Source organism: Etheostoma cragini, chromosome 7, assembly GCF_013103735.1.
Source record: "Etheostoma cragini isolate CJK2018 chromosome 7, CSU_Ecrag_1.0, whole genome shotgun sequence".
Taxonomy (NCBI): domain Eukaryota; kingdom Metazoa; phylum Chordata; class Actinopteri; order Perciformes; family Percidae; genus Etheostoma; species Etheostoma cragini.
The window spans coordinates 13,363,316-13,377,532 of record NC_048413.1 but is presented as its reverse complement, the minus strand read 5'-3'; the positions used below and the strand labels follow the sequence as shown (position 1 = coordinate 13,377,532).

Here is a 14,217-nt window from a genome sequence, read left to right as displayed (position 1 = left end):
TATAGGGTTGGCTTGTCCAATCATCGTCGACATTAAGCTAATGTGTCGGCTCTCCAAGCACCAATCGCACAACAGAGTCAGATACTGGTACCCTCCCCCTTAAATGTTGTCTTGCTGTGGCCATTTTACACTTGGTTCCGTGTGGGAAAAAAACAAAACAAACGCTATTCTCTCCTGGCATTCGACGTGACATTTAAATAACTGTTGTTGCATGTGGCACTGGTGAGTTTTTGTACTATTTCGAATACAACCGCTGTTGTGTTTACAACTGTTGACAGACGTTTCTGGAGGCAGCGTCTCTGCTTCGACTAACGTTAGCCAAACTCAGGCTAAAATAGTTAGCTTGACCGCTAACAGACATGACCGCCACACGTCAGTTTAATACTCCTATTTGGGTAGTTGGGTAGGTTAGGCATGTGCATTGCAGGCGCACCTTTAGCTGGGTGATCACTCTATTTGTTTAGGGGGTTAAGTGAGTTGTTAGTAAAGCAGGGATATCAGTCAAAGTTAGAAAAGTCTGCAGTATTCAACAATGCAGCTAGCCCGAAGACAGAACTAGCTAGAATAATGGTAACGTGCGTCTATTAAACGCAAATACTACTTTGCACCCCTTGAGGCCTCTACTCAATACATATTTCTGAAACGTAGCGGTTTATAAGTTTTGACTCAGTTTCTAAAAGACAGTCAGTGACATTTCTTTTTTAAATTATTGCTTCTCATTCAAAAGAGGGAGTGCAGAGTCGGTGGATCAGCATGGACTATGAGCGGAGGTAAGTTACATTTCTTTTTGTAACTTTCTACCCTAAAGAGTAAATGTGTCTGACACGATCCTCACATTGCCTTGCAGAGGTGGGCGAGGTGACCGAACGGGTCGCTATGGCAACACCCACAAGGATCACAACTTTCGTGACATGGACTATAGAGGCTACGGTCAAGAGGATGAGGAGGCAGGAACGGAATATGATGTCAGAGCAGAAGAGGACAGGCCATACGGCTGTGAAGGGCAAACTCTGGGTATCCGTGACTTCTTACCAGGTCGTCTCCAAGACCGCCCAGGGTTTCACCTGAGAGGAGATGGGCAAGGGGACATTGGGCGTGAGGGGGAAGGGCTCCTGTGGCCCCCGTGCTCTCAGTCACAGCCTGATCTAGCCCTTCCCAAGCTCCAGAGAGAGGAGGACGGATCCAGGTTTGAGCAGTTATTGACTGGCCTGCAGGAAAGAGGTCGGGGGAAAGGTGGAAGAGGCTTTCCTGAGAACAGTGCTCCTCATTCAGGGGGTAGGGATGGCAACTGGGATCGTGGTGGGGCCCATTCAGAACAGATGGAATACAACACAGTAAGACAGAGAGAAGAGGACAGGTTCTCTCGTGCGGCGGTGAAGAGGAGGGTAAGCCATTCCAAGCCCATCCTCTATAGAGCTGCTACAATTTTATTTTTTGGGGTTGACATCTGTAGCTAATTTGTGACTGTACTATGCAGGCTTTTACAGTGGGGACAGAGGAGCATAGCTGTGGGAATGCTGGTCCAGACCTGTCCCTTGAGGAGTTGGATCAAAGGGACCAGGACTACCGTGCAGATCTAGACCACAACCAGAGGCCAAGCAGCATCATTATGCTTCGCATGTTGCCACCCAATGCCACCGCCAATGAGGTAAGTGCATGTCTCCTGTTCATGTTTGTGGTCTGTTGACACGTGGGTCTCGTTGTCAGTTGGCTTAAAAGGAAATAATGCCTCTGTGTTCATAGATCCGGGCACAACTTCAGGAGCAGGGGATCCAGCCAAGAGAGGTTCGCCTCATGAGAAACAAATCCTCAGGTGAGAACTTGTCCATTGCCTCACATTTTCTTTTCTTCTGTTTTTTTGAATTCTCCTCTTGTGTCACACTCATTCATTACCATTCTCAGGTGACTTTACATTATCTGCTTAGTCTTCTTGCTCAGGATCTACCGACATGGATTATTTTGTGTCGATGCCGATACCGATTCTTCGTATTCATTTTTTTTTCATCAGCCTTAGCTGATGACCGATACGGGCTGCCGATTTTCTTGTGCAAATACTTGGAGCCGATACTGCTTTTGCTCTCTCAATTTACATCATAAAAATGAAAACGATAACAAATGTTACAAGTTTCAATTTAAAAAAGGAACTTTTATTGAACTAAAAAAAAACTATTTTTAACAAATAGTAAAAACAGGTGACTAAAAAAGCAGTTAGGTGCTCAAAATAAATATTTTAAGCATAATTAATATTCTGAAAATAAATTTCAAGCATAAATAAAATAACTACACTATTGCACACAGTTGCAACAAACAAGCAGCATAATAAAGTGGACACTGTAGTATACTTAATTTTGAAAGTAACCGACTATTTACAACCCAAAGGTAGCCATTGAAATAAAGTGCTTGATTTGAATTTTAAGATGGCCAGGGTTTCAGTTTTTCTACATAAAATAAAATGAGCATGTCTAAGCCTAATGTGCAAAGACAACACAGTAGTAGGTCTAAACAAAAATGTAAAAGAAGCTGACAGATTTGTCAAACATAAATCAGCATAGGAAAATAACGTGATGTCAGATGCACATTAAGCAACAAATTGTTCAAGTTTCTGTTCTAAACTGCATCAACGTTAAATTGTATAAATAATCAACCACATCTAAAACACCTCTCAAAGTTTTAAAAGCTCTCCTTCAGTTGACGCAGCACTCTCATACATTGCTGTGATGCATGTGTCCCACTGAGGGAGACACACACACACACACACACACACACACACACCCACACCCACACACACACACAAACAAACTTCTGTTGACTTCCAACTTCTGTAGCTGACACTGACTGAAAAACTCAACCACCATTGAACTGGATTGATAATGATACACGTCAACAAGCACAAGTAAGGCATACACGGTGCACTTATGTCTGTTACATGATAAACGTTAACAAAGATTATTATTTAATTACATATATATAACGTATCTCATCTTTAAAGCGCTTCTTGAATGAGGGGTGGGGGGGGGCTGCTGCTGCACTCTGACATCACTGCGATAGCAACACCGCCCAGCTCCTAGTAAGGGGAGACGGAAAGAGTCTGGTGTGTGTGTCTCTCTCCGGAGTACACACACAACACACGTCCAAACATCAGCCAGGTGGTCGTTGAATAAAAATCCAACAGAACAATGTCGGCATTACTTAATCCAAGACCAGTGTTCGTAACAGCCAACATATGCACACGGATAGCAACTTAGCAATTTGCATCTCTCTAAATACATTGGCATGCATTTTTGTAGACGAGGCATTTTCCATTTGGACCTTAGCTATAGTTGCAAGCACATATAGAGCAACGTTTTTCCACTTTCAACATGTATGGCAATATTTCAGCAAAGTCAAACAGTTAAAAGATGCTTTGAAACTTTAAACTGAAGAGCTGGCTTCCAGCACTCTGCTATTGCGGGAAGGACATTGCATGGTCTGCATGTGAACTGCAGCATCTCTAGCAACACAGAGCTGCCTGTGTGGACGCCTGTCCGTAAATAATTCTGGGAAAATTGGCAAACGCAGCAGCTGTATTGGCCGATGCCAATACACGTAAAACGCAAATTTTGGCCCAATGTATATCGGCCCGCTGATAAATCGGTCGATCACTTCTCACATTAATAAGCAGCCTCCCTGTTCTTAACCTTCTCAGTTACCGTCAATGTTTTTCTTCATACTCTGACAGCGGGATAGATAGCTGATGCAAAGAATGCATATTTATGTTATTTACTTACATAAAGTTTTTTGCTGGGATTTCCTGCTTTGATTTTTCTTGCTAGTGCTCACAGGGCAACAACACATCCATGCTTGCCTATATAGACAAGAATGCATGCATTCAGCAATAGGTTATAGATCTTCACTCATAGACATTTTCCTTTTTGCCTTGCCTCTTTTATCGTCTTTACCCTTTCTTGATTCTGCCTCATCCATCTTTAAGTGAGATGTGTCTGAGTAGATGAACAATTCTCACAAACTAACTGTCAACTAAAAAATGAGCAGCGGAAGCAGACTGCGTTTAATGGTGTTTGTCTTTGTAGATTTTTTTGAGTGTGTATGTGTGGGGATATGTTGCAGCTATTTCTCAGCTACTTTAGCATCATCCATGCAACTTGTCTTTTTCTAAAGGTTTTCCATTAAGGTCATTGTCTCACTGGCCTATCCTTTTGCTAATGCACTGGTTGTCTGTAAGGTGTGCCTATCTGGCACACTTACAGTCCCCTGTACGGCTTTGTCTTCTCTCCCCTCCCCACATCACTGTTTATCTGTTTATTCTTAGCATACGTCACTCACAGTTTTAAATGATGAAATATAATCTTTTGTGATTGCACTCCATGTTATATAGGGGTGGGAAAAATAATAGATTCTTAGATGCATTGCGATTCTCTTTAGAACGATTTGGTGCTCGATTCCGATAAGTTAATAATTGATTTTTCTTTTTTTTAAATGTGATTTTTATTTAAAAGTTACAGTCTCTAGACATCTACAAATCAGAAAACAGCAACTGAAAGAGGACGGAATAATCTACAGCAACTAAGAGTTTAGGCAAGAGTACAGGGAAAAAAAGGGGGGGGAAAGTTTTGTATACAGTACAGGCCAAAAGTTTGGAACCACATTCTCATTCAATGCGTTTTCTTTATTTTCATGACAATTTACATAGTAGATTATCAATGAAGGCATCAAATCTATGAATGAACACATATGGAATTATGTACTTAACAAACCCCATCCCACCTCCTCCTCCCTGCTTCACGGTGGAAACCAGGCATGTAGAATCCTTCCGGTCACCTTTTCTCCGTCGCACAAAGACATGGCGGTTGGGACCAAAGATCTCAAACTTGGTCTCATCAGACCAAAGCCCAGATTTCCACTGGTCTAATGTCCATTCCTTGTGTTTCTTGGCCCAAACAAATCTCTTCTGATTGTTGCCTCTCCTAAGCAGTGGTTTGTTAGCTGCTATTTGACCATGAAGGCCTGATTAGTGCAGTCTCCTCTTAACAGTTGTTCTAGAGATGTGTCTGCTGCTAGAACTCTGTGTGGTATTCATCTGGTCTCTAATCTGAGCTTCTGTTAATTTGCGATTTCCAAGGCTGGTGACTCAGATAAACTTCTCCTCAGCAGCAGAGGTGACTCTTGGTCTTCCTTTCCTGGGGCGGTCCTCATGTGAGCCAGTTTCGTTGAAGCGCCTGATGGGTTTTTGCGACTGAAGTTGGGGACACATTCGAAGTTTTCGCAATTTTCCGGACTGACTGACCGTCATTTCTTAAAGTGATGATGGCATCTTGTTTCTCTTTACTTAGCTGATTTGGTTCTTGCCATAATATAAATTCTAACAGTTGTCCAATAGAGCTGTCAGCTGTGCATCAACCTGACTTCTGCACAACATAACTGATGGTCCCAACCCCATTAATAAGGCAAGAAATTCCAATAATTAACCCTGACAAGGCACGCTTCTGAAGTGAAATCCATTTCAGGTGACTGCCTCATGAAGCTCATTGAGAGAACACCAAGGGTTTGCAGCGCTATCAAAACAGAAAAGCGTGGCCACTTTGAAGAAACTAGAATATAAGACATGTTTTCAGTTATTTCACACTTTTTTAAGTACATAATTCAACATGTGTACATTCATAGTTTTGATGCTTTCAGTAAGAATCTACAATGAAAATAGAGGAAACGCTTTGAATGAGAAGATGTGTTCACTTTTGGCCTGTACTATATACACATGATCTAATAAGACATGAATAAAATAATTAGCCAAAACTCACATAGGCTGTTCATCTACTTTATCACATTACATCTGACCACCTCATGTTTCATGTTCTAAGAAGCTAATTCTCCACCTTTAAACATGACTGAGCCTCTGACGTGGAACATTACTGTGAAGAAAAGGTGACTTTCACGAGCATGTTTAAGGCTTAAGCATGGAATGACTACAAAATAAAAATCTCAGTCGACAAAACATTTCATTTAAACTTTTGTGTGACAAATACTGCTTATGTTACAATCTAACAAATTCGAATTCCTTTTTTTTATCACGTGTGGAAATGTACATAGAAAAATTGTTAATCAATAATCTGTTTGGAATCGAGTCGTTAGCCTCTACATTGAATCGTGAGGTATGAGCCCATAGATTCCCACCCCTTATGTTATACCATGTACTGTGTTTTAAAAGTTTAAAAATCTAAATATGTTGTATAATGTGTTCTCAATCAGTCACAGTAATGCATAGACAGAATATGGAGACATTCCACACTAGTGCTACATACTTTAGACTGCACTCTTAACTTTCAGACTAGCAGAGGAGTGTGTGCGTGTGTTTAGTGTCTGTTTTGTTGGTGTGTGGGTGCTTCATCATTCAAAGACAAAGAGCTCAGACTCAAACTGATGAGTTGGTAGGAATCTCCCTCTTTCCTTGACCCTGTTGAGATACTTGACATTGCGTCCTCCCACCCTTGCAGAGAATATGACAGCGGCTCTGCAGTAACTGTCAGGTGTATTATTTTCCAAGGGAGAGAGGAAGCAATGATTATTAGTGCTGATACAGGGTCTCTCTCTCCTCTGGACATGAAGCACTAACCCCTCACTGCGTTGTTATGTTGTTGTTGTTGTTGTTCGGTTACCATGGCGCTGGGCGGTGTCCAGGTCAGAGCCGAGGATTCGCCTTCGTCGAGTTTAATGTCATACAGGAGGCCACCCGCTGGATGGAGACCAACCAGGTCACTCTCCCTTACACAGACACACATACACATATATACATGCATACAATGGGACATATGGGTTAAAACCAGGACAAATACACAGTAACATCATACCCTCTCATCTGCACGTGATGCATTCCAGTATGGTATAGACAAACAGAGTAGAGAAATCAGTTTTGTCCCTGAGGTAGGTAGGTCTTTTTACTTTTGAGGTCTTTTATTTCTATTTCCCCAACAGGCAAATTCATGTTACATCATGCTGACGTCTGTCTGGAGCCTAGCGATATAGTTTTTATAACCCACATCATTTATCCAATACAAATTCCTCTATTATAGAGGTCTCTTCTTTCGTCAGTGACAATTTTTTTCACTCTGTCTCCTAATTCTACAGTACCACCTCTGGGATAGTGTTACAGTGTGAACATAGTTTCTCACAAGGTCTATTGTATGTTGAATCAGAACCAATTTAAATAATGTTCTTGTTTTTGAACTTTTCATTTCTGGGTCATCAACCATTATTACATCTTTAGGATGGAGCTATTGTCTATTTGGGGAATGAAGGTGGTGACAGTGGGATGGGATGTGTGGAAAACTGTGAAAAGGTTTCCCCTTAAGGGGGGAGGGATCACACAATTGAACAAAATGCATTGTGTCCTTAAATAATGGACAACCACACACTACACATACACCATCTCAGTCCGTCCCAATTTCCTAAAGCTGAAGGTTGCAATTCTCTGGTGTTCTTTCCTTCAGCCTCAGTTCTTCTCTTTCTCTCTCTGTCCCCTCTCGTCCCTTTCATTCTCTCTCATCTCTTGTGAGATGAGGCCTTTCTCTGGCATGTGTGGCCTAATTATTGCTGATAATCATTTTTTGTTCCCTCTCCCTCTTTCTTTTTTTTTTTTTTTCAGGGAGTGCTGTTGATTCTGGGACAAAGAGTGTCGATGCACTTCAGTGACCCAAAACCGCGTGCCAATGAGGACTGGCTCTGCAACAAGGTTGGATGTGTGTGTGTTTGCCATATGTGCCATGCACGTATGAAAATCTAAATTTAATTTGTGAATTAGGTGTATTTCCATCCATGTCACTTTAGTTGCTAATTCTTTTAATAAATCTTAACATTAGGTCATTTAACATTTCAACAGTGTGGTGTGCAAAACTTTAAAAGGAGAGAGAAGTGCTTCAAATGCAGTGTGCCTAAATCAGGTAAAGTTTAACCCAGCTACTGGATTATTTCAACTATTCTCTATAATAACACATCTCTCAAACTATATAATAATACAAAAAATGGCATGTTGGCTTTTCACAGAAGCTGAGCTGAAGTTGCCTCAGTTGCAAAGGGATTTACCCATTGGTCTTCAAAAGGAGGGGGCCCAAGGCTTATTGCCCTTGCCAGCACCCTACCACTCTTCTGTTCCTACTATCAACCCAGGACAGGCTACACCGCAGGCAGATGTTGCCAATGACAGTAAGTCCATCTCAGGACATTTTCCCCACCGTGGCAATCTCTTCGATTCAAAAAGACCTACTTTTGTGTAACCTATCTATTTTCGATCATTGATTAAGATAGTTATGGATTTATTTATACCACTACTTTTGGAAAAAATAGTTTTAATCAAGATTATGGCAAATACTTTTATATTTATATTTTTAAAAAATTTTTCTCTACCTAGTTATAGCTTGCAAACCAGAGGGGGGCATCATGAGATAATTGGTTTTACAGCACTGTTTATTGTCTTCTACCTGAATTGGTAAATATTGTGTTGGATAATATTCTCTCATCCTGTCCTACACCAGCTCTGATACTAAGAAACCTTGGCCCACATACTCCCGTGGAAACCATCTTATCTGCTTTGGCTCCATTTGCCACTCTCTCCCCTTCCAACGTTCGCCTAATCAAGGACAAGCACACACATCTCAACAGGGGCTTTGCCTTTCTACAGCTCTCTACAATAGTGGTGAGAAACATGATGAGACAGACACACACGTGCCTGAGGGCTAGACCGATGAATTGTTATTCACTTCGTTCATAAAAAATAATTGTAATGAGATTAGATCAATCCATATACACAACATATTGTCATTTCATCATAAATAAGCTTTATCTGGCAGGCAGCTACACAAAAATGCACCCACACTAACTCACAGGTCTCTGTATATATTATGTCAACAGGAGGCATCTCAGCTGCTCCAGATCTTACAGGCTCTCCAGCCAGCTCTCTCTATTGATGGGAAGGCAATTGTGGTGGAGTTCGCCAAAGGCTCCAAACGGTAATCACCCACACTGCAAAGAACGCACAAAGCAACTCAGATTGGTCATGCGGATAAAGTGGATTACAAATTTGATTTGGAGAACCTTACCTTAAACAAATGAGTTTCCTAAAAGTAGACTGTTAAATTTATACACCATAAAGAGAGGTTTCTAAATGTTGGTTAACAGAAACTCACAGAAACCCTAACTGTGCCTCTTTTCTATGTCAGTGATGTGTTTCTGACGGATGGCAGCAGAGTGAGTGCTGCTACAGTGGCCAGCACAGCTATAGCTGCTGCACAGTGGGCTGTCACGCAGGTAACCTGAATGACTTATTACAGCAAAGAAAACATAGGGCTGAAACACATCTTTATTTATAATTGTATTCTTGTGGGTTTTTATGTCTCTCTCTCTCTCTCTCTCTCTCTGATCCTCAGACCGCTCAGAATGGGTCAGGTGGAGGCCAGAATACAGATACAGCAGTGTATCAACAGGGGGCAGCAGTAACATACAATCATGAAGGAAATGAATACTCTGGGCTCGATGGCACAATGTTCAAGACCCAGGCAGATGCCAGGGTATCTGCTTTACCTGGTGCAGGAAAAGCCCTGATGGGGTCATACACAGGAGGTTGGTGTCACATATGCTAAACATATGGAGTCTACTACCAATGGGATCTATTTAACGGTATACATTTGAATTGAACTTGAGTTGATTTAAACCACCTGTTTATGTGTTCAGCTGAGGCAGTGACATCTGGATCAGCAGTCGTTCATCCTCTTAGTCATACACAGACTGCACTCTTCACCACAGCTACCACCGCACCAGTTACACAGGTACAATATTAGTCGGCATTTCTTCTTGCCTCATGTATTCTTTCATCATTTAATGCCATTACTTTCTTGATTTTAAGAGCTCTGTCTTTTTTAAGGTTGAGATAGTGGGAAAGCCACAACCAGCTGCTCCCAGCCAACCTGCCACCCCAGGCACTGAACACGAGCTTCAGCAATACCGTAAGGCTTTGTGTGTCCAGTGTTGCCTACAGGTTGAGAATTTATTTATGGTGTTCAGCCCCAATGGGGGTAGGTAAACAGCTTTAGGAATCACGTTAGCTTAAAAGAAAACACTAACATCTTGACTAATAACTGCAAATAGATGTACCTTTGTGGCAGACATTTCAGTTTCTACAGACATCTTTTAAAATGGAGAAATCATGCAGAAAAAATAGTTTTTGGGTGGGTAACTGCTGTTTTAAGTGTTAATTCTGTAATCTAAATCTATATGAACCCAGAGGATGCTATCAAGCTAACCTTTTTATGATCAATTAAATGTTTTTTAAATTTGATATCTTACACTCAGGTATATGTCCTGTGTCTTTGACTTTAGCTGTGCCAGATGTTTCGACATACCAGTATGACGAAAGCTCTGGCTACTATTACGACCCGCTCACAGGCCTCTACTATGACCCTAACTCCCAGGTAAAGAGTGAATGTACTGCAGTCTAAATGTCAAGCCAGCACTCTTTGAAAGACTTTTCTGAATGTATCCTCTCCCTTAGCATTTCAGTTTGGTTTTGTGTGCCCTTCTGTGCAGTACTATTACAACCCTCACACTCAGCAGTACATGTACTGGGATGGAGAGAAGCACACTTACATCCCTGCTGCTGCCGGCCAGTCAAATTCAGAGGGTTCTCCAACGAGCATTGGTGCGGTCCCTACAGACTCACCATTTGCTACCCTTGGCATTAAAGAGAAGAAAGACAAACCCAAGAATAAAACTGCTCAACAGGTACTCTACATAGTGGAATGATCATTGAAGTACTGATATTATTATTGATATTTACTTTTGGATTTCCAAGAAGTCTGTGTATGACTACCTTTTAAACCGGTCTGTGTATGACTGTCTTTTGGCTTGCTTTGCTCTTTGATAAGACATTTGTACAACTAAAAGGACAAATTAACAAACAGCTGTTAGTTTAGTATGTATGACACACTCAACCCCTCAACCCACACCTAACACTGTTACTGGACAACATTACAATATAATACAGTTCAGTTCAAAATGAACTATGCTATTCTATATGGTCAAAATTACTATAGTTCTTTAACACCTCTCACATTCAGGGAATTTTAGACTTCACCAAGGTAGTATTCCTTAAAGGGCTACCAAGTTGGATTGCATTATGTTGCTCAGGTGTTATTGGCCAGCCTTTGTTTGAGCAACTTCAAATTGTAAATGTTCCTCTGTTTTGTCTGTTTAACTTTTATCTCTTGGGCTTTATATTAATAGATTGCCAAAGATATGGAGCGCTGGGCTAAGAGTCTCAACCGACACAAGGAGAACATGCGCTCTGTCTCCTCTTCCCCTGTCGTTGGCTCCACATCACTACCGCCTGGTTACACTAGGGCACCTGGCCACAGTCGTCTAGATGACCGTCGAGAATCTGCTAGTGCTGATGCAGGCTATGCTGTTCTGGAGAAGAAGGTACGTGACTCTTACACAGACACACATGCTTAGGTGTAAATGCCTGTGTACCTTAGGGCTATTAAGGTATTATAGTGACAGGGGAGAATGTCTATCAACCAGAGCCTTAAGCCGCCTACACATGATCCACGTTAAAACTGCTCTGTGCTGGTCTTTTCATTGTTTTCCTATGTGAGGAGCAGTGCTGCCCACCTAGGCTCTACCCATGGCGTCGCTCGGGGCTCGGCATTGCGGCTCAAAGTTAAAAATTATTTCAACTTTGACTTTGTTGCCGCTGACCATTCAAAGCACAACCAATTCCAGAACATTCTTGAGCAGCGCTTTACTTCTCTGCTCTACGCCCTACCTCGCGCTTTTTGCCGCGTTTCATGTGTAGGTGGCTTTAGGCTCCTATAAGCACTCATCCTGCCCATGTGCAAGCAATGAGACAGTGTCTTCTAAAATAAGGTCTTATTAACTGACGTGGTAATCCCTGTGATTTTGCTGTTCTGTCCTACAGGGTGCGCTGTCTGAACGCCCTCAGATTTTTCTGGACCAGATCCGACAAAGTACAGAAGTAAGGAGTATGGTCACAGATATTGTGATTGTATTTGTGTTGGTCTGTTCTCCTAATAGTTTTTCTAACACCCTTTTATTATAAAGGATGCTACAAACGCTTTTCTAAGTTTACTATCATTTCTGTGTCTATCTGTTCCTCGGTCTTTGATCTTGCGTCCTATTTCTGTAGCGCTCCCCTCCTCCTCCGCAGGGTCTGGTCCCAGCCTACAGTGGAGAATCTGACAGCGAAGAAGAAGGAGGTGACAAAGAGGAGAAGGAAGGGAGAATGACAGACTGGGTTAAACTGGCCTGTCTGCTGTGTAGGAGGCAGTTTCCTAGCAAGGAGGCGCTCATCAGGCACCAACAGCTCTCTGAGCTACATAAGGTGGCTACAAAAACAGACTGAATCTAATTTCACACAGTTACAAACATTGGGAAAAAAAACATGAATCCTGGCTGTAAAGCAGACCTGTTTTCAGTGTATTTTGTTAAATTGTTGTCCCATACATTTACTATTTGTTATTCAGAGGGTGTAGGCAAAAGACGTTCCTCTTAACATTACCTATTATTCATCTGCCCTCAGCAAAATTTGGAGCAGAGAAGAGTTCAACAGGAATCTGCAGGCAAAGAGGTTGGTCAAGCTACAGGGTCTGACTGTATGAGTTGCACAACATTGCATAGAGTTTTTGTTTGTTGCTGACTGAATGCAGTTAATAGTGATTTTATTGTCCTCTTTTTGCTTGCAGAGACTTGTAGATGGACCTGAACCGCCTGATTCTAAGAGGAGGAAGTTTAGCCCCATGTAAGCAGCGTTGAAGTTACAGACTCTCCATGTTAGATGTCTTATAGTTGTTTGAGGTTTGCATTTTGTGGTTGTCATTTTACAAAATGCTGGACACTAACGTGAATCGTTCCTCTTGTACTGTTATAAGTCAGGCTTTTCTGTGTAGGGTAATATTCTTGTATTTAATGGGTCTGCATTGACTGTTGTGAGGCCCTTTTACTTCTTCCGTACTGTGTGTGATTACATTTTTGCTCAATGCTATTTTATTCTCCTTCTCTCTTTAGTGACGGGATCACAGGCACTAGTCTTGGCGCCAGGATGCTGCAGGGAGGAGTTAAAAAAGGGCTTCTATTGCGCAATATGCAAGTGGAGTGATCTCTCATCCTAAAATCTCTACTTACTGACCCAGACAGGACAATGACAAAGCCTAGCACGCAACATTTCACCATTAACATCATATAGATTTAGATAAACCTCTTAATTTTGGTTTGACATTATAATTACCTCAACAGTTGTAGTAATACACTCATGAACTGATCCTGTAGCATTGGATGTCAGGATATTGCACAGAATGCACTTTTTTGCTTTCTTCCTGAATGATGCAGTTTTGAGTTCTCACTTGCTTTAAAGCTTGTGTGTGATAAACAAGCTTAATGTGTTTGGTAAACATTTGCTGTTGAAAATGAAAGATCAGTATCGATCTTTTTGGCCGTAAATGGGATTTTCTAATATTACTGTCTATGCACCATAGTTGTTGTTTTTTTTATTTAATGCTATATGCCTTGTCATTCAGTGAATGACTGATATGGGCATGAACTGGCTACATTTTAGAAGAGAATGGCCTCATGAACTGGACCGGTACACACTAAAACTTGTGTGTTGACAAAAAAAGGTGTCTGTTTTTCATATTGCAGATATTAATTCACAATGTCAAACATCTCTGGAGAAAGTTATTTTTTATTTCTGTATTTGTTAAATAATGTGACTGCTTCATCAAGCTTGTGTAAATTAATTCAGAATAACACATTTTCATCATGGTCAATGTCGGTGGTTGATATCTTGTATGGATAACGTTAAACCAGTAAACTTCTAATATTTCCACATTTTACCTTTTGTAATTTCCAAAGCGGTGTTTTTGCAAGTTGGTGGTTAAAAAAAAAGAGGAATATAGCTACCGTAATGCAAGTTGCAACATCTTGACCTGTAGAAAGTGTATAGCTGTTGCAGCACATTTGTCTGTTCCTGAGGTTGCCCCATCAAACACATGGTGCTCGTCTTGCGGCTGTTTCCATAGCAACAACAACAAACGCACTTTTTGTTTGCTTAGTCAGACATTAACTGCAGTTACCTGTAGTTAACACTAATGTTAGCTTCTAACTACTTCTTACAATAATTTTGTTGCATTTCGATATCTTTATAATAGTTACAAAACTGAA

General features: G+C 41.2%; 1 protein-coding gene across 1 annotated transcript; it reads left to right on the top strand.

Moving 5' to 3' along the window:
* The first annotated feature begins 68 nt into the window (after nucleotides 1–68).
* rbm10 (RNA binding motif protein 10) lies at nucleotides 69–13,817 on the top strand. Its single transcript, XM_034876725.1, has 23 exons — nucleotides 69–222; nucleotides 726–770; nucleotides 848–1,385; nucleotides 1,478–1,648; nucleotides 1,744–1,813; nucleotides 6,673–6,746; nucleotides 7,637–7,723; nucleotides 7,871–7,931; nucleotides 8,035–8,193; nucleotides 8,523–8,683; nucleotides 8,899–8,996; nucleotides 9,207–9,294; nucleotides 9,414–9,606; nucleotides 9,718–9,812; nucleotides 9,908–9,989; nucleotides 10,363–10,454; nucleotides 10,570–10,764; nucleotides 11,266–11,460; nucleotides 11,960–12,016; nucleotides 12,188–12,382; nucleotides 12,581–12,628; nucleotides 12,744–12,799; nucleotides 13,066–13,817. The coding sequence occupies exons 2-23, from the start codon at nucleotides 754–756 to the stop codon at nucleotides 13,154–13,156; spliced, it is 2,823 nt and encodes a 940-aa protein (XP_034732616.1). The 5' UTR covers nucleotides 69–222; nucleotides 726–753; the 3' UTR covers nucleotides 13,157–13,817.
* The last annotated feature ends 400 nt before the right edge of the window (nucleotides 13,818–14,217 follow it).

Excerpts from the sequence above, each read along its gene's own strand:
- rbm10 (XM_034876725.1), top strand. Across the intron at positions 10,455-10,569 it reads ACTATGACCCTAACTCCCAG|TACTATTACAACCCTCACAC; the intron begins GTAAAGAGTGAA and ends CCTTCTGTGCAG. Across the intron at positions 10,765-11,265 it reads AGAATAAAACTGCTCAACAG|ATTGCCAAAGATATGGAGCG; the intron begins GTACTCTACATA and ends TTATATTAATAG.